General features: G+C 39.7%; 1 protein-coding gene across 1 annotated transcript in view; it reads right to left on the reverse strand.

Annotated features, from left to right (window-relative positions):
- Positions 1–234: 234 nt before the first annotated feature.
- itgav (integrin, alpha V) overlaps positions 235–26,900 on the reverse strand; it is a 139,920-nt gene continuing 113,254 nt past the window's right edge. Inside the window, exons 23-30 of the mRNA XM_043693448.1 lie at positions 25,848–25,928; positions 24,946–25,045; positions 22,713–22,871; positions 18,169–18,276; positions 11,135–11,248; positions 10,198–10,299; positions 9,981–10,103; positions 235–1,532 (exon numbers count right to left, since the gene is read on the reverse strand). Of these exons, the coding sequence (XP_043549383.1) occupies positions 1,431–1,532; positions 9,981–10,103; positions 10,198–10,299; positions 11,135–11,248; positions 18,169–18,276; positions 22,713–22,871; positions 24,946–25,045; positions 25,848–25,928 (889 nt within the window). The 3' untranslated portion in view covers positions 235–1,430. The remainder of the gene's footprint in view (positions 1,533–9,980; positions 10,104–10,197; positions 10,300–11,134; positions 11,249–18,168; positions 18,277–22,712; positions 22,872–24,945; positions 25,046–25,847; positions 25,929–26,900) is intronic.

A 26,900-nucleotide genomic window follows, 5' to 3' on the forward strand; every position in this document is an offset into this window, starting at 1 on the left:
CAAGTTTGGATAGATTTCCTTCCCTAAAGAATATTAGTGAACCAGATGTTTTTTATGACTATCGTTACATTAGTTTTTCACTCCAGATTTTTAAAAAATGATTTCAAATTTCACTATCTGCAATTGTTGGATTTAAAACCATGTTCCCTGAACATTAGCCTGGATTTCTAGATTATTACTGCAGTGGCATCACTACTGTCCCATATTAGTTTAAAAGAAAAAAACAACAGACTCTTGAAATTCACATCCCATTTATTCCCTTTAAAAAGCCATGAAATACAATCACCCAAATGCATATGTAAGCAATTAAAGAACAAATGTGAACCTTAAAAGATAAAAACAGGGCAAAGACCACTTATTTCCCTCATAAATCTACAGGGACATATCCTGATCCTAAAAAATTAATTCATTTGTGTATCTTCCTTTTACCACATATACCATCTTTAGTAATCAATTGGAGTATCTATACTTCATAAATGTAAGCTTGTTTTTTTAAGAACTGTAACATAACTCAATTGCCGATTCGGACTAGGCTAATTTGTACAAACAAGATATAAAGGCAAATGCACTAAATATCGTGGTGATCTGCTCTCCTATTTTGGGGCACGGGATCTCAAATTTGTAATTAAGTTCTTGATGCAGTAACACAGAAGTCTGTAACAGAATGAGTTGCGCTTACCAATTTATACAGTGCAACTGCAGGGTCGGCAGGGGAGGGTGGAGTACTGGAGCATTGGTTGGTGGTGGGAAAATAGTCATGGTAAAAAGAGTCCACAGTAATAGGATCAGAATGCCTCACTATAGTGCATCATACACCTGATCACTAACTTCAATGTTGACCAAAATAAATGCAACATACCTACAGAACATATTACCTCTTTTTGCCCAATATGGACAATCATATCATATCACGTTCCAAAACTTTTTAAAAATACATTCTCATTGTAAAACCGCTTTGCTTTCATCCAGATAAATTGACAACAGTCATTTAATGCTACAAAATGATAGGTTAAATCAATTAATGCATTTAAGAGGAGTTGTTCTTAAATGACTTTCAATGATTTGCTTTTCAGTAAGGATCTACTAACTTGTGATATTGCACTTCAAAGTTAAAATTTAAACACAGGTTGCTATAACAGCAACAATGGCAATGAATTTCACCATTTTAAACCTGCAATAATATACAGATTTTGAAGTGCTAATCAGTGCAATGAAATACAAGAACCACATCAGTAGGAACCAGCAAAGCTAAATTTATATTGCCCTTGCTCAATATTTGTACCTACCAACATGTCAATACAAATAAAGAGGCTCGTGCAAACTGCATTCTTGGCAGTTCATTTCACACCATGTTAGTCAAATTGTTCACTTCAAGTCCAGGGTTTAGAGTAATTCGAGTTCCAGGCAGTTTTTGTAAACCTGGGTGGCAGTTATGTTTCTGCAGCTCCATCCCCATTCATTTCCTGTGGTTGGAGTTGCTGCCGTTCAATAGAATCTTTACGCGGCGGTCGGACACGTTTGAAAAACCCAAACTGTAAAACACATTTCATACATCGCAAATCACTTGATTTAAACAATGCTAATATGCAACAGCATCATGAGACATAAATCTTAGAAATTAATCTGTAGATCTTGGTGTAATCTGTTGCATAGACAACCAGGCTGGGGTATGATGACGATTCTTAATATATTATTATTGTTTGAGAATTTCTGTTCTGAAGTGGAGTAACGATGTATAGCTTTAAGTTGAAATCATAGTTTTATTTTGAGAATTAAGAATGAGACTATATAGAGCTGAGTTTTCCAATTGTCAACTGAAGTTAGTTGGAAAGTGAAATTCAAGGCACCTGGTTTACCATAGTTCAGGGTGAATTTTCTCTCACATACTTCTGTATTTCACCTCATTAATGTGTAACCAAGATACTGAATGTGTTTTCTAGTGAGGAAGGCAGAAAAAGTGTTCACATTACAGAAGAGGAAGTTCTGCAGGTCTTAGAGAATATAATGGTGCACGGGTCAGGGATGTTTCAGATCGGCTGCAGACCATTCTGAAGGTGGAGTGCAAACAGCCAGCTGTCATAGCGCATGTAGGCACTAATGATATAGCTTTTAAAAATGGGATAAAGTCCTCAAAGCAGAATTTAGGGAGTTAGGAGCCAAGTTAAAAAGTAGGACCTCAGAGATAGTAATCTCAGGATTGCTACCAGTGCTACGTACTAATCAGAGTAGAAACGAAAAAATAGGCAGGATGAATGCGTGGCTTGAGAGATTGTGCAGGAGGGTGGAGTTCACATTTTTGGAACATTGGGAGCAGTTCTGGGGGAGGCAAGGCTATTAAAAATTGGACGGTCTATACCTGGGCTGGACTGGACCCCAATGTCCTTAAAAGGTGCTTTTGTTAATACTGTTGGGGAGGATTTAAACTCGTGTGGCAGGGGGATGGGAACCAAATGAGGTGGTTAGTGGACAGTAAGGAGAAAGTAACGAAAGCCTGTAAGGAACTAGATAATGAAGGTCAGTGTGACTAAGGGGAAGAGTAGGCAGGGAGCAGATGATGAACACAAAGGGACAGGTGGTCAAAGGCGCATTTGTTTTAATATGAGAAGTGTAGTAGGTAAGACAGATGAACTTAGGGCTTGGATTGGTACCTGGGCTTATGATGTTATTACTTTTTCTTTCTTAGTGAATAGAACCTCTGGTAGTCCAGGGACCACTGAGTTGTGACATAACCGCAGAAGAGGGGCAGACAATCCGCCCTAATGACCCGTCCACAGCCTGCTGCCTAGACCTTTTTTGGCCAGTTTGACCAGGCCATGTAATTACTATTACTGAGACTTGGTTGAGGGAAGAGCATGATTTTCAACTAAATATCCCAGGACATAGATGCTTCTGGTAGGATAGAGAGGGAGGTAAAAGGAGTGGAGGAATTGCATTACTGGTCAGAGAAGATATCACAGCTGTGCTGAAAGAGGGCATTATGGAGGACTCGAGCAGTGAGGCAATATGGGCAGAGCTCAGAAGTAGGAAGGGTGCGGTAACAATGTTGGGATTGTGCTACAACCTCCCAACAGCGAGTGTGAGATACAGGTGCAAATATGGAAACAGATTATGGAAAAACATAGGAGCAATAGGATGGTGGTGATAGTAGATTTTGATTTTACCCAGTGACTGGGATTCACTTGGTGTTAGAGGTATAGATGGAGGAGAATTTATAAGGAGCATCCAGGAGGGTTTTATAGAGCAGTACATAAATAGTCCAACTCGAGAAGGTGCCATGCTGGACCTGGTGCTGTGGTGTTGAGCCCGGCCAGGTGGTTGAAGATTAAGATGGGGATTATTTTGGGAATAGTGATCACAATTCCATAAGTTTTAGAATACTCATGGACAAAGATGAGAGTGGTCCTAAAGAAAGAGTGCTAAATTGGGGGGAGGCCAATCCACATTTGATATGTGGGAGGTTGATTAGAGTGCAGGACAGACATGTCCGTGTGAAAATGAGGGATAGAAATGACAAGATTATGGAACCACGAATGACAGGTGAAATTGTGAGACTAGCTAAGAGGAAAAAGGAAGTATATATAAAAAGGTCTAGGTAACTGAAAACAAATGAAGCTTTGGAAGAAAATCGGAAAAGTGTGAACAATCTGAAATGAGGAATTAAGAGGGCTAAAAGGGGCCATGAAATATCGTTAGCAAACAGGTTGAAGGAAAATCCCAAAGCCTTTTATTTGTACATAAGGAGCAAGAGGGTAACTGGAGAAAGGGTTGGCCCACTCATAGACAAAGGAGGAAAGTTATGCGTGGAGTCAGAGAAAATAGGTGAGATTCTTAATGAGTACTTTGCCTCAGTATTCACCGAGGAGAGGGATGTTGAGGTTAGGGATTGGTGTTTGATTACTTTAGGTAATGTCAGCGTAAGGAAGGAGGAAGTGTTGGGTATTCTAAAAAGCATTACGATGGACAAGTCCCCAGGTCCAGATGGGATCTATCCCAGGTTACTGAGGGAAGTGAAAGGGGAAATAGCTGGGGCCTTAACAGATATCTTTGCAGCATCCTCAAACACAGGTGAGTCAGAGGACTGGAGAATTGCTAATGTTGTCCCCTTGTTTAAGGGTAGCAGGAATGATCCAGCTAATTGTGGACTGGTGAGTCTGATGTCAGTGGTAGGGAAACTGCTGGAGAAGATACTGAGAGATAGCATCGATTTACATTTGGAAGAAAATGGGCTTATCAGTGAGAGGCAGCATGGTTTTTTTGCAGGAAAGGTTGTATCTCACCAACTTGGTAGAATTCTTTGAGCAAGTGACAAAGTTGATTGATGAGGGAAAGGCTGTAGATGTCATATATATGGATTTCACTAAGGCATTTGATAAGGTTTCTCCATGGTAGGCTGATGGAGAAAGTGAAGTTGCATGGGGTGCACGGTGTACTAGCTAGAAGGATAGACAACTGACTGGCCAGCAGGACACAGTCAGTAGTAGTGGAAGGGAGTTTCTCAAAATAGACAACTGTGACCAGGGGTGTTCCACAGGGATACATGCTGGGACCACTGTTGTTTGTGATATACATAAATGATCTGGAGAAAGGTATAGGTAGTCTGATAGCAAGTTTGCAGATGACACTAAAATTGGTAGAGTAGCAGATAGTGAAGGGGACTGTCAAAGAATGCAGCAGAATATAGATGGATTGGAGAGTTGGGCAGAGAAATGGCAGATAGAGTTCAATCCGGGCAAATGCGAGGAGATGCATTTTTGAAGATTCAATTCAAAAGCAAACTATACGGTAAATGGAAAAGCCCTGGGGAGAACTGATGTACAGAGAGATCTGGGTGTTCAGGTCCTTTGTACCCTGAAGTTGGCAACACAGGTCGATAGAGTGGTTAAGGTGGCATATGGCATACTTTCCTTCATTGGACGGGGTATTGAACACAAGATGCCTGAACTGCTGTGCTTATGCCTGAACTGCTATGCTTTTCCAGCACCACTAATCCAGAATCTGGTTTCCAGCATCTGCAGTCATTGTTCTTACCTAGTTGATTTTAACCCTACTGCGAATCCTCTTGCAAAGATGCCTGCCTTGAAGAAGTTTTCCTCCTCTCTCTACAAGAATCTCAGCGAGTCCCTCTCCCACTGCAACTCCCAGGTCATTTCCTCTGCCCTGAAAATAACAAGCACTCTACCTCTTTCCTGATGAAGGGCTTTTGCCCGAACCGTCGATTTTTAGATTAGATTAGATTAGATTACTTACAGTGTGGAAACAGGCCCTTCGGCCCAACAAGTCCACACCGACCCGCCGAAGCGTAACCCATCCATACTCCTACATTTACCCCTTTACCTAACACTACGGGCAATTTAGCATGGCCAATTCACCTGACTTGCACATCTTTGGACTGTGGGAGGAAACCGGAGCCCCCGGAGGAAACCCACGCAGACACGGGGAGAACGTGCAAACTCCACACAGTCAGTCGCCTGAGGCGGGAATTGAACCCGGGTCTCTGGCGCTGCGAGGCAGCAGTGCTAACCACTGTGCCACCGTGCCGCCCACGGGGTCTACAAAATCATAAAACATATCCCTGCTCCTCGGATGCTGCCTGAACTGCTGTGCTCTTCCAGCACCACTCTAATCCAGATATTGAATAAAAGAATTTGCAGGTCATGTTACAGTTGTATAGGACTTTGGTTCGGCCACATTTGGAATACTGCGTACAGTTGTGGTCACCACATTACCAAAAGGATATGATGCTTTGGAAAGGGTGCAGAGGAGGCTCATCAGGATGTTGCCTGCTATGGAAGGTGCTAGCTATGAGGAGTAGTTGAGTAGATTAGGATTATTTTCATTAGAAAGATGGAGGTTGAGGGGGACCTGACTGGGGTCTACAAAATCATAAAACATATAGACAGAGTGGATAGCAAGAAGCTTTTTTCCCCCCCAGAGTGGGAGACTGAATTACTAGGGGTCACAAGTCCAAGGTGAGAGGGGAAAACTTTAAGGGAGACATGTGTGGAAAATTCTTTAGGCAGAGGGTGGTGGATGCCTGAAATGTGTTGCCAGTGGAGGTGGTAGAGGCAGGCACACTAGCATCATTTAAGATATATATAGACAGATCCATGAATGAGCAGAGGGATATAAATCTTTAGAAAATAGGTGACAGATTTAGATAAAGGATCAGGATCGGTTCAGGCCTGGAGGGCCGAAGGGCCTGTTGCTGCGCTATAATTTTCTTTGTTCTTCATTCTAAATCTGCGGGACCTGATCTATTGTACCCCAGAATGTTGTAGGAATGTTAGGGAGAAAATTGCAAGACCCTTTGCAGCAATATTTGCATCATTTATAACTACCGGAGGGTGGTTAATGCTGCACCTTTGATTAAGGGTTATAAGCAGAAACTGGGGAACTATAGAGTCTGCCTTCAGTTGTGGGTAAGTTGCCACCAGTAGTGTTCCACAGGAATCAGTTCTGAGTCTTCTTTTGTGTGTCAAATATATAAATGATTTGGATGTGAATATAAAAGGCATGGTAAGTAAGTTTGCCAATGACACCAAAACTGGTTATGTAGCAGACAGTGAAGAAGGTTTTCCAAGATTACAAAAGGACCTTGATCAAATGGGTCAAGGGTTGAAAAATGACAGATGGCTTTCAATCTGGAGAAATGCGAAGTAGAGCAATTTGGTACAACAAATGAGGGTAGAGCAACATTGCTTGAATATAGACTAAATCATGAAAAGATGGCAGATTTGATTCCATAATCAGATTAATTTTTATAATCTACATGATAGATTATTTTCTCCATTATTGATAGCAACTTTATATTCCAGATTTATCAATGAATTTTCATGCCCTCAGAGCATTAGCTCCAGCCTTTGGTTTACCAGTCCAGTGACATTTACAACTATGCCACCATTTTCCCCATGACAAATCTCAGATACTCTGATTTATTCAAAGAAGTTCACTATCTAAACTGAGAGTGAGGTAGGCAAATTATCGTCAGGGCATGGTGAAATTGACATAAAATTTAATCACAGAAAATCTAAAAGAAAAGTAGCAGATGTCAGATAATCTCAGGCATGACTGTACAAAAACCAAGACCCAAAAAAACAGATGCAGAGGAAAATGGTAAAACCTAAGGAAGTATATTTCGTCCATTATGTAATTTACCAAGTTGAATTGTGAATGTTAGGAAGTATCATTAGCAATGAGTTTCAGATTTACTAATTAGCGGGCAAAACACTGGCCGATAATGCAAATGATCCATATACTGGACTGGACAGATGCAAAGAAATATTGACAGCATTTGTAATCTTGCTTGATCAAGGTTTTGCTACCCATATGTTTTGTTGCTGGTGTCCCTGAAGATGAGAGTAAAGATATTAATGACAAACAAGCCAATTTGATCTCAGTAAAAATTAGTCAGAATCTATGATGATCATTTCTGGAGGTTGCATTGGAAGATACAGACCAAAGCTCATTCAAAACTTTAAAGTGTTCCTCAATCTCTATTCCTAAGGCAATCTAACTCTCCCTGATGAATTTCTGTCACACTTGATCAATGGTAAGTATGTTCTGTCTTGCATAAGGAGACAAAAATTGTGCACAATATACCAGGTGAAGGGTAACCAAGGCTCTAATCAATTGCAACAAGCCACTTTATTTCTGTGCTCTACCCATTGCAATGTAATTTTTTTGTTGTTTTTAATGTTACATTGAAGGACTCCTTTGACCAGTTATCCTTGGGTTGACTGAGTACTTAGAACATCTGCTCTGGCTGGAGATTGGAAGGTGGACCTGTATGATAGCATCCATGTCTCTCAGCCAGAAGTTCCAGGTTTAAATTCCACTCCAGGACCTGCTGGCCACGGAAGGAAGATTAATAGCATGCCAAAGAGGTGGAGTAATGCTTTCAACACATGCCAATGGCAGGAGAGAAAATGGAGTCTCTACCAATGCTCCAGGCTACAATATGCATGTAAAAATTGTATGTTGTCACAACAACTCTGAATCCTTCGGAAGGCTGCTTAGCTCAGCTGGTTGGATGGTGCCAAGAAGTCAAAGTTCCTGCTTCCTTATCCTATTAATGGTGCAGGCTGTGGCTGAGTGTGTCAGACCTGCCTTCATCCTCTTGAACTCAAGAACAAGGAGATCTCAGGAGTCAAAATAAGATTTGCATAATTCACATACAACATTGATCAGTAAGATGCACCAAGCTATAGACTGAACACAAAATCATTTTAAAAATTTAAATTCAAAACAGTGACAACAAAGCAATACTATGGGTACCAAGAGAAAATACTACAAAGTGGCTCAGTCTAAAGTGTCCTTGTTCTTGAACCAGTAAAAGTTAGACTATAGGCAGCAAGCAATGAGGAAGGCAAGTGGTATGTTGGCCTTCATTGCAAAAGGTATTTGAGTACAGAAATAAAGATAGCTTGCTGCAGTTGTATAGAGTCTTGGGGACACTTTACCTGATATAATGTGCACAGTTTTTGCCTCATTATGCAAGGAAGGACATACTTACCATAAGATTGAGTGTACCAGAAGTCTATCAGATTAATTGTTAGGATAGTGAGATTGTCTTATGAATAAAGAAAGATTGAGGAGATTGGGTCAATATGCCTTAGAGATTGTAAAGGTGGTCTCACTGAAACTTTAAAAATTATTACAGGGTGGATATAGATAAGATGTATCCCCTGGCTGCTGTGTCTAGAACCAGGGATAGTCTTAAATGGACCAACCATCATTCTGAGATTGAGATGATGAGGAATTTCTTCACTTACAGGGTGAGGGATCTTTGGAATTCTCTACCCAGAGGAGAATGGAAGTCCAATCATTGGGAATGAAAAATGAAATTGATAGATTTCTGAAGATGACTGACATCAATAGGTATGCAGATCGTGCAGGAAAGTGATATGAGACAGGTGATCAGCCGTGATCTAACTGAATGGTGGAGCAATCTTGATAGGCTGAATGGTTTCTCCTGTGGCAAAAGTGAGGACTGCAGATGCTGGAAACCAGAGTTTAGATCAGAGTGTGCTAGAAAAGCAGGTCAGGCAGCATCCAAGGAACATAAAAATCGACGTTTCAGGCAAAAGCACTTCATCAGGAATTGAGCAGGTTTCTCCTGTTGCTATCCTAATCCAGGCATTAGATAGAAAAAGGTTTAATTTTATGGAGTATTATTTTCATGCATTTACCTTCCAAATTTACATTTGATATTGTATTTTCAGGTTACAGAGGCAACAAACCAAAAATACTTTTTTTAAATACTAAGCAATTTTATTTGTTCCCCTTGTACATGCCACACATGCTTTTGTAATGCTGAGGCTAACGTGTTCAGTCAGTTTATAACTTAAATTCTAAAACTCTTTTCATGTACTTAAGAAATTTATTAGGTTATATATTGTTCAAAAGGGCAAGGTTTTCTCATTATCTATACGGAAGAATTTAATTCCTTCTAATCTCACACTGTTAATACATTATTAATAGAATTTACTACAAAAATACCTGAAAGTGCTGCATGAGTATATCTGGGTTTCCAAATGGTGTGAAAACAAAGTTATTGTTTTGAGTCCAATGACCCTTCTTCAGAACTGTTCTGACAAAGGGTCACTGGAGTCAAAATGTTAACTCCATTTTCTCTCCACAGATGCCAACTGACCTGCTGAGTTTCTCCAGCGATTTTATTTTGTTTCAGATTTTGAGCAACTACAATTCTTTGTTTTACTTTTAAATGGTATACTGCATTCATATTACTACTAAAATTAAAGTCACCACAGTCTTAGCAGACCATAGCGGAGGGCAGAGGTTGAGGAGAATTCTTTATGGTAACCTCTGATTTCAGACTTTAAAAAAATAAGAATTTGTACTGCATCTCATTATGTCTCACATGACTGAAAGAATGTAATTGATTCTCTACTATCCAACAGTATTTCCATAAATTACACCAATTAATGATTAAAAGAAACTTGACAAAGAGCGTTACTTACTTTATACATGACAAATACCAAGAGAGCTAGAAGGAGTAGACCAGCTAGGAGTGCCAATATGATAACCCAAACTGGCACTGGATGAGGAGTAATCACCTTATCCCAAGTCACCAAAGTAGTAACCTGCAAATATTTTTAAAAATTGTTAAATGTTGATTTTAAAAACAGATGAATTTTATTTTCAAAAATATTAATGAACCTAAAAAATGGTACTTACCACAATGGATCCGGTGGGAAGTTCAGTAGAGAAGTTTTTATATGGCAATTCAATGACACTGTATGATGCAGAAGCCATCAAGGAGTATGACTGGTTCTCTTTCTAGTTACATAAAAGAGAAACGATAAGGGCATATGTTTTGATGATATCATATACATTAAAAAATATACACATCATGAACATTCCTATTGGATCATTAACTGTCATATCATTCTTCTCATCCACTTGTTCATACTGTTCCCTCTTCCTGTCCTTCATGGGTAAAAGAGCAGGGAAGTGATGTTGAATGCGTATAAGACACCTGTTAGACCTCAGCTGGAGTACTGTGTATGGTTCAGGGTACCACATTACAGGAAGGATGTGAACAAATTGGAGGGAGTACAGAAGTAGTTTACAAGAATGGTTCCAGGAATAGGGGACTTCAGTTATGCAGACATGTTGAAGAATTTGGGACTGTTCCCCTTTGGAGAGAAGATTTGAAAGAGGTTTTCAAAATCATGAGTGTGCTGGATAGAACAGATGAAGAGAAACTATTCCTGCTCCTAAAAGGACAACAGCACATAGATTTAAATGATTTGTAAAAGAACCACGGTGAAGTGAGCAAGAAATTTTTAGTTAAGTATATGGAATGTACTTCCTTGGTAGAGGCAAGTCCAACTGAGGCACCTTAAAGGACACTGGGTGATTGCTTGCATAAAAATAATGTGTGCAAGGGTCTGGGGAAAAAGCAGGAGATTGGCATTAGAAAATGAAGCTCATTTAATGAGCTGGTGGAGGCACAATATGCCAAATAGCCTCCTTCTCACTGTAAGCCTTCTGTAATTCTGCGATAACACCAAGAAATAGAACTACAAAATTATTCTTAAACAAACAGAATACGACTGATGAAGTCACTAAAATTGTAAAAAGTCTGTTTTGAAAACTTCCTGCCACTCACTTTCATGAATGTTTCACCCCACAGTCGTGACCGGATGTGCAGAACTACACTCTTGTCTCTTTCCAGTCTGCCAATCTGACAGTTAATCTTCACACATTCTGCATTGTCACATCCCTGCAGAAACCAAGAGGAGATATCATCATCATCATTATCATTATCATCATCATCATCATCATCTATTCCCCCTGCATTTAATACAAATACTTGGACTTGTAACAATTTCATGGTACAGAAAGAGTTCACTTTTTACACTAGGCCCACACCAAAGACATCTAGCCTAATCCGACTTTCCAGCACTTGACCCATAGCCCTAAAGAATACAGGACTTGAGGCATACATCTGTAAACCTTTTAAATTAGTTGAAGGTTTCTGCCTTTACTATTTTTTCAGCTACTGAGCTCCAGGCTGTTAAGTTTATTTCTTGATTTCCTCTCTGATATTTCTATCATTTTATACCTATACCCACTAGTCGCAGACCTCTCTGCTAAGGTAAATAAAACACCTTCCATCAATTCTATCCATGTCCCTCACAATACTTTTTATGTCTCAATCAAATCTCCCCTCAATCTCCTCTGTTCTAAGGAGGAACTACCCCAGACAATCCAAACTTTCTTTATAGCTGCATTTTCCAGACCTACCAACATTCTCCCCAAATGTCCTTTGTTTTTTTCCCCTAATGTACATCCTTTTAGTAGCAGAAATACACACTTTTTTCTAACCAATGATTTTTATAACTCTAGCATAATCTTCCTTTACTTATATTCTATCCCTTAGCTAATAAAGGAAAGAATTGCACAGATCTTCTTAACTGTTTTATCAACCTGACCTACTACCTTCAGAGATGTATTGAATTTCACTCAAAAGTCCCTCAGTTCATTTAAATCTCTCACTTTTTTACATATTCAAATGCATCACCTCATAATTCTTAGGTTGAATTCCATTTGCCGTTTTTCTGCCCACTTTCTCTACTAATACCTTCATGCAATCTACAGCTATCTTCCTCAGATTCAACCGTACGGCTAATTTTGACCCCTGCATTTCTGATTAGATTCTGTACAGAGATTAGATTAGATTCCCTACAGTGTGGAGACAGGCAATTTAGCCCAACAAGTCCACACCCACCCTTCGAAGAGTAACCCACCCAGACCCATTCCATTACTTTTACCCATGACTAATGCACAAACACTATGGGCAACTTAGCATGGCCAATTCACCTAACCTGTACATCTTTGGATTGTGGGAGAAAACCACAGCACCTGAAAGAAACCCACGCAGACAAGGGGAGAATATGCAAACTCCATACAGACAGTCGCCCGAAGTGGGAATTGAGCCCAGGTCCCTGGCGCTGTGAGGCAGCAGTGCCAACTACCCCAATTATGTTCACATTGTTAATATATACCACAAAAAGCAGAGGATCCAGTATGCAGCTCTGCAAAACCCTATTGGAGATACAGTCTTCTATTCACCATTACACTTGTTTCCTACCACTGATTTCATTTCTATCCAGCTTACTAAATTCTCCTGGATCCTAGATGTTTTTATTTCTTAAAAACAGTCTGCCATGTATAACATTGCTAAAATCAATGTAGACCATATCAATTACTGTACCGTTATTGATCCTCCTTAATGATTCCTCCAAACACTTTAGTCAGACACCATCTTCCCTGAACAAGTCTACCCTGACTATACTTCATTAATCTGTGCCCTTCCAAGTCACAGTTTATACTATCTCTCAAAATTGCCCATTACTGAGGTTAGACTGACAGACATGTAATTATTTGGTGCATTCCTCCTCCATTTCTAAAACTATCAGCAGTCCTCCAATCCTTTAGCCTCACACCGTTATCCAATGATTATTGGAAAAAGAAAGTCAGACCTGGCACTGTTTCCTCCCTCCATACTGGATCCTCTGATTTGTAGTATATATTAACACCCTGAAGTTCAGTTCATCCAGTGTTAATGGTTTATCTACTTTCAAGGATCTTAATCCCATTAAAACCTCTCTCACTATATTCATCAAATCAAGTATTTCACACTGTCTGTCTTTCTCAGCTACAATATCTACATACCTCCCTGGTTTTGTGAAAGATGCAACATATTCATTAAGAATCATATTAAAAGCTTTTGCCTCTAAACATCAATTATGTTTTTGGTCTTTTATGGACTCTACTTGTTATCCTCTTAACGTGTTGAGATTTTTATTACTATTCCCTGAATAGTCAGCAGGAAATTGAGGAGCAAGTATGTTGAGCGGTCCCAGATCTTTGCAACAATAATAGGGTTGCAAAGGTTGGGGAATTTAACTTTCCAAACACAGACTGGAACTTCTATAGTGTAAAGGGCTTGGATGGGTAGGAATGTATTAAGTGTATTCAAGAAAGTTTTCTTATTCAGCATGTGGATGTACCTACTAGAGAAGGAGCAAAACTCTCTTGGGAAATAAGACAGGGCGAGTGATGGAGGTGTTAGTTGGGGAGCACTTTGGAGCAAGTGAGCATAATTCTATTAGCGATTTTTGAGAAGATCTGGTAGCTCAGGTTGATAAGTATGTAAGTGAGCTCGCTGAGCTGGAAGATTTGTTTTCAGACGTTACCTAGTCATGGTGACGAAACATCATCAGTGAGAGTCTTCAGTGAAGCACTGGTGCTATGTCCTGCCTCTCTTGGTTTCTTAATGTAGGTGATGTCATTTCCACTTCTTTTCTCAAGGGAAAGTAGCTGGGATCTAAGTCGATGCGTTTATTGTTGGAGTTTGGTTAGAATGCCATGCCTCTAGGAATTCTCGTGCATGTCTTTGTTTCGCCTGTCCTCGGAAGTGTGTGCTGTCCCAGTCAAAGTGGTGTCCTCCTTTATCTGTATGTATGGAAACTAGGGATAGTTGGTCATGTTTTTTGGTGGCCAGTTGGTGTTCATGTATCCTGGGCAAGTTTCCTGTTTGTTTGTCCAACATAGTGTTTTTTTTAAAACAGTGCTTGCATGGTATTTTGTAAATGACATTAGTTTTGCTGGTAATATCTAATGGATCCTTTTGGTTCATTAGCCACTGTTTAAGTGTGCTGGTAGGTTTGTGGGCTACCATGATGCCAAGGGGTCTGGAGTAGTCTGGAAGTCATTTCTGATAGGCCTTTGATTTAAGGTGGCTTTAGTTTTGGTTGCATTGTGTCTGCTTGTTTGAGTTTGAGACATGGCATTCTAACCACAACTGTAACCCCAACAAAATTGGCAGCATAATGGACAGTGAAGAAAGTTTTCTAAGAGTACAATGAAATCTTTATCAGATGGACCAATGGATAGATACAGTTTCATTTATATAAATGCGAGGTGTTGCATTTTGATAATGTAAACAAAGATAGGACTTACATAGTTAATGGTACAGCCCTGGGGAATGTTGTTGAACAGAGGGGCCTATGAACCTTTCAAGGTTCCTTGAAAGTGGCCTCACAGGTAGACAGAGTAGTAAAGGTGGTGTTTTGTATGCTCACTTTCACTGATCAGTGCACTGAATATAGGAATTGTGAGGTCACGTTGCAGCCACCTTTAGAATATTGCATACAAATCTGGTTGTCCTGTTATAGAAAGGACGTTGTTAAACTAGATCTAAAGAGAGGGCTAAGAGGAGCCAGGAGGGGACATGAGAAGTCATTGGTGGATAGGATCAAGGAAAACCTAAGGCCTTCTATAGGTATATCAGGAATAAAAGAATGACTAGAGTAAGATTAGGGCCAATCAAAGATAGTAGTGGAAAGTTGTGTATGGAATCTAAGGACATAGGGGAAGCGCTTAAAGAATACTTTTCATCAGTATTCACATTGGAAAAGGGCAATGCTAGTGAGAATATGCAGGTACAGGCTACAAGATGAGATGGTACTGAGGTTGACAAAGGGGAGGTTTTAGCAATTTTGGAAGATCTGAAAATAGGTAGGACCCCTGGGCCGGATGGGATTCTCTAGGAAGTCAGGGAGGAGATTGCAGAGCCTTTGGCTTCGATCTTTATGTCATCATTGTCGGCAGGAGTAGTGCCTGAAGACTGGAAGATAGCAAATGTTGTTCCTTGTTTAAGAAGGGGAGTTGGGACAACCCTGGTAATTATTGACCAGAGAGCCTTACTTTGATTGTGGGTAAAATGTTGGAAAAGGTTATAAGATATAGGATTTATAATCATCTGGAAAAGAATAATTTGATAAGGGATAGTCAACACGGTTTTGTGATGGCAGGTCATGCCTCACTAACCTTCGTGAGTTCTTAGAGAAGGTAACAAAACAAACGGATGAAGGTAAAGCGGTGACATAATCAAGACATGTAAGATAGTTAGAGAGTTAGACAGCGTGGACAGTGAGAGCCTTTTTCCTCGGATGGTGAAGACTAACATGAGGGGACATAGATTTAGGACAGATATTAGGGGTAGTTTCTTCACTCAGAGTAGCAGGGGCATGCAACGGCCTGTCTGCAATAATAGACTCACTGATGTTAAGAGCATTTAAATGGGCATTGGACATACATAATGGAACTGTGTAGATTAGATGGACATCAGATTATTTTCACAGGTCAGTGGAAAATAGAGGGCCGAAGGGCCTGTACTGCACCGCAACGTTCAATGTTCTATGTATGCAGAAAACATTTACAAGGATGTTCCAGGACTGGCAGGGTTTGAATTATAAGGATAGGCTGGGACTTTTTTCTCCCCTGAAGCGTCAGAGGCTGAAGGGCAACCTTAGAGAGGTTTACAAAAAGAATGAGGGATTTAAATAGGGTGAATAGCCAAGGTGTTTTTCTAAGGTTAGGCGATTCCAAAACTAGACAGCATTGGTTTAAGGTGAGAAGGGTAAAGATTTAAAAAGGACTGGAGGGGCAACATTTGAGACTTTATAAAGCTCTAGTTAGGTCCCACTTAGAGTACTGTGTCCAATTTTGGACCCCATACCTCAGGAAGGATGTACTGGCACTGGAGCGTATCCAGCAGAGATTCACATGGATGATCCCTGGAATGGTAGGCCTAACATATGATGATCGGCTGAGGATCCTGGGATTACATTCATTAGAGTTGAGAAAGTGGAGGGTAGATCTAATAGAAACTTAGAAGATAATGCATGGCTTAGAAAGGGTGGACGCTGGCAAGTTGTTTCCATTAGGTGGGGAGACTAGGACCCATGGGCACAGCCTTAAAATTAGAGTGGGTTAATTTAGAATAGAAATGAGGAGACATTTCTTCAGCCAGAGAGTGATCGGCCTGTGGAATTTGTTGCCACAGAGCGCAGTGGAGGCCGGGACTTTGGTGTCTTCAATGCAGAGATTGATAAATTCTTGATCTCTCAAGGGATTAAGGGCTACGGGGAGAGTGTGGGCAAATGGAATTGAAACACCCACCAGCCATGATTAAATGGCAGAGTGGACCCAATGGGCTGAATAGCCTTGCTTCCACTCCTATATCTTATGGTCTTATTTTCATACAGAGGGTGGCACATATATAGAATCAGCTATGAGGGGAAGTGATAGAGATGGATACAATTTTGAAATTTAAAATCCATTTAGACAGGCTCATGAATAGAAAAAGAGAAATGGGCTCAACACAGGCAAATGGGACTAGTTAAATTTAGGATATCTGGTCAGCATGAATGAGTTGGATTGAAGGGTCTGTTTCCATGCTGATGAACTTATGACTCTAGAAAACATATTTGGGTTTACCTTGATCTTATTTGCCAACATTTTTTCATCCCTTCTCTTTGTTTTCTTGATTTATTTTTTGATTTCATTCCTCCAGTTCCCAGTTTTCTAGATCCCTTCCAATTTTTTGCATCTGAAGTCCTCTGTTTCAGGTGTAAACTTTCCTTTTCTGCCGGATTTTGCCCTGTAAGCTCTTTGACATCCAAGAGACACCGATTTTACTAAGTCACCATTCTGCTTTATGGGAACATGTTTACTCTGAACCCTTAAATTCTTCCATTTTAATTCTTTCCATTGCTTAGAAGAATTTGCCTTGCCCCAATTTAGAAACGTAAATCTTCTTCATCCTTTTCTATAACAATGTTAAAACTAACTAAATTAATGATCACTGCCAGTCATTCACCTGCCCTGTTCATTTCCTTGAGCTAAGTTTAGAACCTGTTCAATTTGCAACATATTTGCTAAAATATTTCAAGTGCAACTCAAGAATTTAACTTTCTAGATTCCTTTCACACTTGTGAAAACACAGCCTCAAACGGAGGCAAATATTTTTGCTCATGAGCTTGACCCTAATCTCTTGAATTTCTCCTTTAAATCCATAGCTTCATGTTTATACAAATCACATTCCCCAAGATATGTTTTAGACCAAGCTTTTAATCACAACTGCTAGCCCTGCCCAATTTAGCCTACAGGAGTTCCAAATGTTCTAAGTGCAGTTGGGCAATGAATCATTTCTGAAAATTCTGAAGTTTAAAGATCCACATGGCAGCAAATTGGTACGGTTATCTTATAACCTGATCTATTCTAAACTATGAAGAAGAAACCGACATCAAATCCTAATGTTTAATTGACTACTATATTCAGATAGCTCAGTGACATAATGGAACTTGTAAACTAATTTCAACCATTTAGTTGTGCAGAATTCAACAGAAGAAAAAACGTTTGCAGTTTCCTTTATTGCTATTCTGTGATGCATTGAGAATGCACATGTGAATATGGGGTTAAGAACTAGCTTGAACTTTGCTGTTATGTTTTAGTAGTCTGGTGGCCTTTTGGCTATTATTCTCAAGCCTCAGTCGCAAAGCAAAATCACATATTGCAATCTATGTGTTAAACATAACTTAGCATAATTCAGTACCTTAGGAGAAGAAAAAAAGTCATGCTCATTGTTTGACATCATCTGAATTCCAGAGGACTAGAAGATCTAGCAATATCAGAACAAGCCAAGAAAAACTCTAATTACCTACTCAAATAAATTCACAATAACGGTTTTCAATCCTTAGCATTTCCAGATGAAAAGACTTTATGCAGAAAGTTCTTGAACTTAAGCAGGAAAAACATTAGAATCACATAATTACTATCCTAGATACATACCAGCACCTCAATCCCTTCTGATTCAGTTGTGTCTCTGCGTTTTATATTATGTTCATGTTTCACACTTGCAGTTGGAGAGGTTGTCTGGTTTGTAATTGAACTTGCACTCTGCAACAAAATAATGGGCAAAAAATGTCACTGGAACATTTCTTATATGATCTATGTAATAATCATTGTGCATTTCCAAGTAATGTCCATCTCCTTATTTCCAGTATCTCGGTTGAATTTTTTCCATTATAAATTCCCACATCTATATTAATGATAGAAATTCTCTATATAAAGTGGTGTGCATCTCAGCTTCCTGTAGCATTGGTTTAATAACACATCATTTGCAAATAATTGTTCCTCAGTGTGCAATACCAAATGTGCGACTGCCATTTCTCTTGAAGGATGCTTTCATCTTAACTTTCCACATGCAATGCAATGGAAGATTGAATAATACTAAATAGCAGAACACTAGATTTTGCTAATATCCAGAATTATATATTGCCATCATTGATAACTAGTTAACTAACAAGAGGAAGATAATTTCTGAACATTTTCGTCTGCATGTGTGCTGGAGCCCAGCAAGAGTGCACAAGATAACGTTGGAGTGTTTGCATGTATCTTCAGCCAAATGTTCAGATGGCCCTAGTTTAGAGACCTTGCAAGACCACCATCATTGATACTAATATCCATTTACTTAAATTCACTCCATATGACCATAAGAAACAACTGTGTGCACTGGTCATGGCAAGTTCTATAAGATTTGAAAACAAATTCACCCTGCACTTTAAGGGAGAGAAGTTGGAAATCCGATGTAATGGTATTACAGTTGAGTAAAGATAAATACAAAGATATGTGTGAGGAGTTGGCCAGAGCTGATTGGAAGGAGAGCCTAGCAGAGAAGACAGTGGAGCAGCGATGCCAGCAGTGTCTTGGGGTAATTTGGAAGACCGAGCAGAAATTCATCTCCAAAAAGCAGCAGCATTCTAAGGAGAAAACGAGGCAATGAGAAGACAAGGAATAGCAGGAACAGCATAAAAGCAAAATCAAAAGCACAGCACCACAGCGGGTGGAGTGTATTACTTCCCCTTTCAATTCTATTTTGATTTAATCCCTGCCCTCCCCTTCACTGTTTGATCATGCAGCATTGCCCTTTGATGTGAAGGGCACTGCTTGTCATTGGCTACTTGGGTGTTTTCTTTCTTCCTGGTGGTGGGAATTGAATAAAGATTTGTGCATCTTGTGTCTTTCACTGTGTCTCACACCTGCACACACACAACATGAATGTTGGGGAAAAATAAGCACTATCGCAGTGAGGCGGCAGTGTGGGAGTTTTAAAAGGAAAAAAAAAAGAAACAAAAAAAGGAGCATCAGGCATGCTGTTCACTGAGAGCTGGCTCTGAGGGAGCTGGACCACTGTGGAGCGAAGGACTCTGCTCTTTAAAGAGGAGAGGAGAGGAGACTGATTTTTGTTGGTGTCTTTGCGTTAAGGAGTTTATTTTGAAGTCTTCTGTTTCTTCTTTATTTTTAAGAAGATAAAAAGCTTCAATGTGGTGAAAATTAGTTGGAAGCCAGATGGTTGGGAGCCTTATAAAATCCAGCAGGGGATAACTAAAAAAGCAATAAGAGGGAAGATGATGAAATTAGGGTAAACTAGTAATTAATATAAAAGAAGAATGTGAGTTTTTTAGATATATAAAACAGAGAGACAAGAATGGACATTAGATTGCAGGAAAATGAGGCTGGAGAAGTAGTAATGGGGAGCAAAGAAATGGTGGAGGAACTGAAAAGGTACTTTCCATTACTCTTCACAGTAGAAGACATCGGTAGCCTACCAGAACTTTAAAAGAGACAAGGAGCAGAGTTGAGTGTAATGGCCATCACCATGGAGAAGGTGCCAGGGAAGCCGAAAAGTCTAAAGGTGGATAAATCACCCAGACAAGATGGGCCATACCCTAGAGATCTGAAGGAGATAGCTGAGGAGATTATGAATGAATTGCTAGCAATCATTCAGGATTTACTGAAGTTAGGGAGGATTGGAAAATAGCTAATGTAGCATCACTATTTAACGAGAGAGAGGGAGGCAGAAGGCTGGAAATTATAGGCCAGTTAGCCTGACCTTTGTCATTAGTAAGATTTCAAAGGATAAGATTGCAAAGTACTTGGAAGTGCATGAAAAACAGGATTGAGTCAGCATGGCTTTTTCAAGGGTAGGTCATGCCTGACAAATCTGAGAATTTGAGGAGGTAGTGAGTGAGTGAGTTAGACAAGGGAGAGTCAGAGGCATGATCTATTTGGATTTCCAAAAGGCCTTTAACCAGGTGCCAGACAGGAGACTGCTAACTAACAGCCCATTGTGTAAGGGACAAAGTACTGTCATGGATAGGAGATTGGTGTCTGGCAGAAAGCAGAGAATGGCGACAAGATTTTTTTTTTGGGATGGCAGCTGGTGACTAGTGGAGTTTCACAGGGGTCAGTATTGTGACCACAATTATTATTCACATTATGCATTAACAATTTGGACAGAGGAAGTGAGGGCAATGTTGCTAAGTTTATAAATGAAACAAAGTTAGGTCAAGGCACAGGTGGTGTTAAGGAAGTGGGGAGGCTGCAGAAGGACAGACTGGCTGGAGAGTGCACACTGAAATGGTAGATGAAAGACAATGTGGGGAAGTGTGTGGTTATGTGATTTGGTAGGAACATTGGAGGCACAGACTATGTTCTAAATGTGAATGGCTTCAGAAATCTGAAGCACAAAGGTACTTAGGAATCCCAGTTCAGGATTGGCTTAAGGTTAACATGCAGATTAAATTGGCAGTTAGGAAGACAAATGCAATTTAGAATCCATTTCAAGAAGTCTGGAACACATGAACAGAAATGTACTGCTGAGGCTGTACAAGGTTCTGGTCAGACCGCACTTGGAATAATGTGAGCAGTTTTGGGTCCCATATCTATGGGTGGTTGCATTGGCATTGAGGGAGTTCAGAGGAGATTTACAAGAAATGTTCCCGGGATAAAGGGCTATCATATGATGAGTAATTGAGGATTGTGGATCTGTACTCAATGGAATTTAAGAAAAATCAGGGGGGGGGATTATACAGAATGCAGAGACGTCTGGATAGAGTGGATTTGGAGAAGATGTTTCCACTAGTAGGAGAGACTAGGATCCGAGATCACCACCTCAGAATGAAGGGACAACCCTTTAGAACTGAAATGAAGAGGAATTTCTTCAGCTATAAGGTGGTGAATGTGTGGAATTCATTGCCACAGAAGAATGTGGAGGTTAAGTCATTGCATCATTAGGTGAAGTCATTTAATAGAGATATAGGTCCTTGGTTGGCAAAGGGGTCAAGGATTACAGGGTGAAGGGAGGAGAATATATTGAGAAATATATCAGCCATGATCAAATGGCAGAGCAGATGGGCCAAAGAGCCTAATTCTCATCTAGATCTTATGGTCTAACAGGAATGTCGTACTTATGATCTGCATACCAGAGCAGGCTTGGGATATTCAAAGACACTGGTGACTACTTATCTATAAGAAAGGTTGCCAAGGAATGTCCTATTCAGAAGAAAAGGGGGTAAATCTAGCATGCTTTATTAAAATCCTGTCAGCTTTATTTCAATAAGATGAGATATAGAGTCATCCATTGTGCAACCAGAATCATTCCACTCCAGACCACATTACAACCTTGGTCAAGATGGATATAAGAGTTGAGTGCAAAGGTAATGAGAACTGTTGCCCGAGATATTGTGGCAGTATTTAGTGATTGATATTAAGAGTAGGAATAAGATAAGATATTTGCTGAGGATTTTTCATTAGTCAATTCCAATTATACATGCATCTTGAAGTAACTCTAGTCAACCGACAAGAGCAGCTACGTACGTTTCAGGCATAAATTCGCAAATAGCTTACATTCATTTTCCCCCAAGTGCTAAGAAATCAGTATCTCAAATAAAAGAAAGTTCCACCACCTAATTTTAACCTTCAATGATTCCATTATTGTCAACATTCTCAAGGGTCACCATAAACTTAATTTCACTAGCCATCCCAACACTAGGAACATGAGCATGGCTGAGTTGAATTGCTTGATGATGAATGGTTCACTTTTTGATCTCTCAAAAGCCTCTCAGTGAGGTTTGCCTCAAGAATATGATGAAACACATATCACTCACCAAGTGAGGTGCATTTTCATTCAAACTAGTTTCAGGATCAATGTCAGCATTGTCCACAACCTGCATATCATGCCTGCCACAGACAATGCAAGGTTACTAATGGTGGCAACTTTCTCTCTGCAACAACTATCAACAAAAGAACAAGAGCTGCAAGATCGTAGGCACACAAACCACTGCCAAGTTGCACATCATCCTGTCTTGATACACATGATTGTTCCTCCATTGTATTGGATTAAAATACTGAAATTTTCTACCTAATATTATAATTAGTGTACATTATAACTAGTGGTAGACATTATTTTGTCCTTGATAGATATGGAGAGCAAATATGTTAAATGTTTCCAGTGTATACAAGGGATTGATAATGAAAAGTGTGATATTCACCTTTAAGTTCAGTGGATTGATAATTGTCTTGGAGGTACAATTCATAGGACCTTCAGGTGTGTACTCCATTATGTACAACAGGTAATTCTCCTTATACCTGTATGGCCACTGGAGATCTAATATGGCTTTGCTAAATGCACTTGGTCCATTGTTCCGTAACTTTAAGAAAGAGATTATAAATTAACATTTTCAATTCTCATATTAGCAATTGTTAGAAAGCTATAACTAAAGAGAACTGCTTTAGTTCTTATAACATTTAGTTCTTAAACCACTTTATAACATCCAGGTCTGTTGGTTCTTCATTGACAACTCTTTTTCCCCTCTCTTCCTTTTTACATTTCCCTCCATACTATATTCTATATCTGCTGATTTGATGATATTTGTATTTTTGAGACACCCTTGTGTAATGCTCTGCAACACACCAGATCTATTATTATATGAAAAGATTTAACTATAGCATGTATTTCTTGTATTCATAGGAAAGCCATATCATATCTGAACATTCCACTGTTTCATTTATCGCTGGGAGTTTGAGCTATTTTAATCAAACTGCTCACATTTTTTGACACATCTTCAGGATAGGTGGGACTTGAACCTGATCCATTTATCGCTGCAACACAAGACTCTTCTCAGAGTTTTAATCTGCAAAGAGTCTATTGGCAGATATTCCAACCAATATCCTCATCAGTCAGTCTTCCTAATGCTAGATGGTGTTGTTATTCCAAAAAAACCTCAAGCCTAATTTTTTCTTCCCAGTCCAGGAGTACAGAGTTGTTACAATACCTGGCTCTGCAAAGATGACCTGTGGAAGTGTCCTAAAAGGTTGCAATTGCATTCACTTGGGTGGGTGGGGGGGGGGGGGGTGGTGAGAGTGAAAATTGGAGATGTGGCAGGCAACCCCAGAAAGTGTTCACAGGCTGCTGCCAGGAGTTGAGATGGGCAAAAGGCCAGATTCAGGGTTCTAACACTTTTGTGAATGTATTTTAATGAAAACAATTTTTAAAAAGTCCTTCGGCCCCTACTCCCCACACAATCCCAAAGTCAACACGTGCCACATTATACTTCCAGAACAGTGCACAAATTCCTCCATAACCTTCTATGACAGTTAATGTCTCAGTACCCACCCAGTATGGTCATCATTCTCTGTGCCTGCCTATATGCCTTTGCCCACCCATGACTCTTTCCAGACCATGTGCCAACTTAGTGCCAACCCATGCCATCATGCCACCTTTAGCTTTTATTCTTACTGTGCCAATTCTCCCATTAGTCACCACGAGCAGACCTCAAGATCCGTGCTAAGATCAAACAGAGTTCTTAGCTTTCTATTGATAAGTTAACCATTTGGAATAAAAGTTCTTGATCATGAAAATCTATTTACTACATTTAAGTTCCTTTAGTTATTTTCCAACAAGGATTGTACCGAATAGTCTCACTTCAAAGAATTTATGGACACTTGGAGATTTGACTGAAGTTGAAATGACAGACATCCCACTGTGATCATGAAAGGATGTAAAATCAGACATGCACCACTTATACTGCTATGTAATCCTGCAGTTTATGTCAGCACACTGAATGAAATAGCAATCATGGATTTCATTTTAACACGGCGGGCAGTTCTTCAACGCCTGTTTTCAGTTCCATGTCCTAACAGCATTTTCACTGAAAATACATTGGTCTTTGCCTCTCTCCATCACAATAACAATCCCTCATGATCTTCGCAGGTCAACTGGAAATGGGAAATAAATGCTGAAAAGCTAGTGACTTCAATTCCCAATAATTTATAGGTTTTTTTTCCAACTTAAATAATACTAGTTAATCCTGTGGGATATTATCCTATGCACTGCATTCAAAATATAATTAGGTTTTAACTCAAGGACATTTGATTTTCTTACTGTCTTTTGTGCTTTAATTCTAATTTAAAGTTATAAGAAAGCCAAAGCTGCAGTATAATAGCCACCAATGAAGTTTAACAACAAGAACAAAAACATTTCAAACTCCCATTGCTTACATGTCAAATATACCATGTTGTCATTCTGGTTTGACAAATCTTATTGGCAAAACAACATTAAACACAGAAACATAAGCTCAATTTAACTGATAGAGCTATGTTATAATTTACAATATACAGAGAGTTATGATCGTAGTTTCAGAAAAGATAAGATGATTCAGGTAACAATGCAATGCCCAAGAACACTCAGAAGACAAATTAATCAAAATGTCAATCAGTACAAACCTCATAGACATGAGTGACTTGCGGACCCACTTCCTCTTCACTCTGCGGTTTAGACTTCCAATTTCCGATGGGTAGAAACAGCTGATCAGGAGAAGAAACACTTCACGAGAACAAAATAATTTTGAAAATAAAATTAGTCTGGGACCTGGCAAAAAAACAAGCCACACAAAAACTGGGAACAAATATAGCATCATGTTTTGGTTTGCAATCTTTGCTGACAATCTATTACCCACTGTGTGGTGCAGCATTATCAATATGACACTGCATTTGATTGAAAGTCTTAACAGCTAGACCAGAAAGAAACTTAGATAATTTGTAACAAAATGATACCTGCCATGGCAAATTAAAGGAGCAATTATTTCTAACCAGCATGAAAACTAGATGTCTTGATGCTCGTTAGCATTTAAAAAGGCAGATTTGGCTGATTTTTGAAACATTTGAAGGTTGAGGGCTATGAGAGCTGACACAAGAGAGGAGTTGAGGCCCAGGGAATATTAACCATGGTCTTTGTTGAAAGGTAGGGCAGTTTTGAGGGGGCAAATTACCTACTTCTGTCATGTTCTTATGTACGAGCAGAAAACCCTCTTTCGTGAATCATCCACTCATTATTTGCGCTCCCCTATTTGCCTTCTCATGGCACAATTAAAAAAAAAATTGCATGGTGTGTATAATAGGTTATCATTCGCTATTATACATTTTTGCATTCTTAACGATGTTTAATTTTATGACGTCTGCCTAAGGAAGTTACCATTTTTCAACTTAGTTCCATTATTGCACAAATATTTATAAATTCTGTATGAATCATTTCACTGATCATTGATGGCCAAACTTCAAAAATAACTTTGAATCAACAGTTAATCTAAATGCACTTTTGTGCCCTTGTTTACATTTTGAGTTCTTACCCTCGTATTTCAACTTGAGCTAGGACAGTAATGTCAACTGTATAAGAAACCATCTCACTTGTCGAATTGTGTTCATTGGAACTGCAAAGTAAATACACAAAACAGCCAAAAATTATAAGAAGGAACGAACAGTCCAAGTCAGTATTCCTGTGTGATAATTTGTGGGAAGTTGGGAACAGGAGTCAGCTATTCAGCTCACTGAGTCAACTCTGCAATTCAATAAAAATCTAGTCTACCTCTATCTGAACAGTATTTATACTCCTTTGTTCCATTTATAATTTTGATCTTTGTTATCATTTAATGCCCTCACCCAACAAAGACCAATATTAATTTTGAAAATATTAACTTGCCCAGTAGACTGAACAGAAATTAGCCCAAAGTGTCAAATTTGTTAAGTTTTGTGATTTCTCTCAATCAGCTATAGAGAGATTTGTCACACCACTTGCCAAAGCTCACCTCATTACCTGCACCCAAAGGCAGCACCCTCATTGTATCTTTTTTTTTTAAGATTAGATTAGATTACAGTGTGGAAACAGGCCCTTCGGCCCAACAAGTCCACACCGACCCGCCGAAGCGAAACCCACCCATAACCCTACATTTACCCCTTACCTAACACTACGGGCAATTTAGTATGGCCAATTCACCTGACCCTGCACATCTTTGGACTGTGGGAGGAAACCGGAGCACCCGGAGGAAACCCACGCAGACACGGGGAGAACGTGCAAACTCCACACAGTCAGTCGCCTGAGGCGGGAATTGAACCCGGGTCTCTGGCGCTGTGAGGCAGCAGTGCTAACCACTGTGCCACCGTGCCAGATCGATACAGATGGAAACGTCGGCACTTCCAGCACTTCTTGGACTCCTGGCACTGATGCAATATTTAAACTGCAATGGTAGATTAGGTCAACTGCCATCAGTCTGGACCCACACTGAAATGCCCCAGAAATGTCAGACAGAAGGAAACTAGTATTCCACTTTGCTGCTGGTGCTGAAAGTGCTGATGGATGGATTGGTGCAGGGGAGGACTGAAAATGTGTTGCTGGAAAAGCGCAG

This window comes from Chiloscyllium plagiosum, chromosome 7 (genome assembly GCF_004010195.1).
Source record: "Chiloscyllium plagiosum isolate BGI_BamShark_2017 chromosome 7, ASM401019v2, whole genome shotgun sequence".
NCBI lineage: Eukaryota > Metazoa > Chordata > Chondrichthyes > Orectolobiformes > Hemiscylliidae > Chiloscyllium > Chiloscyllium plagiosum.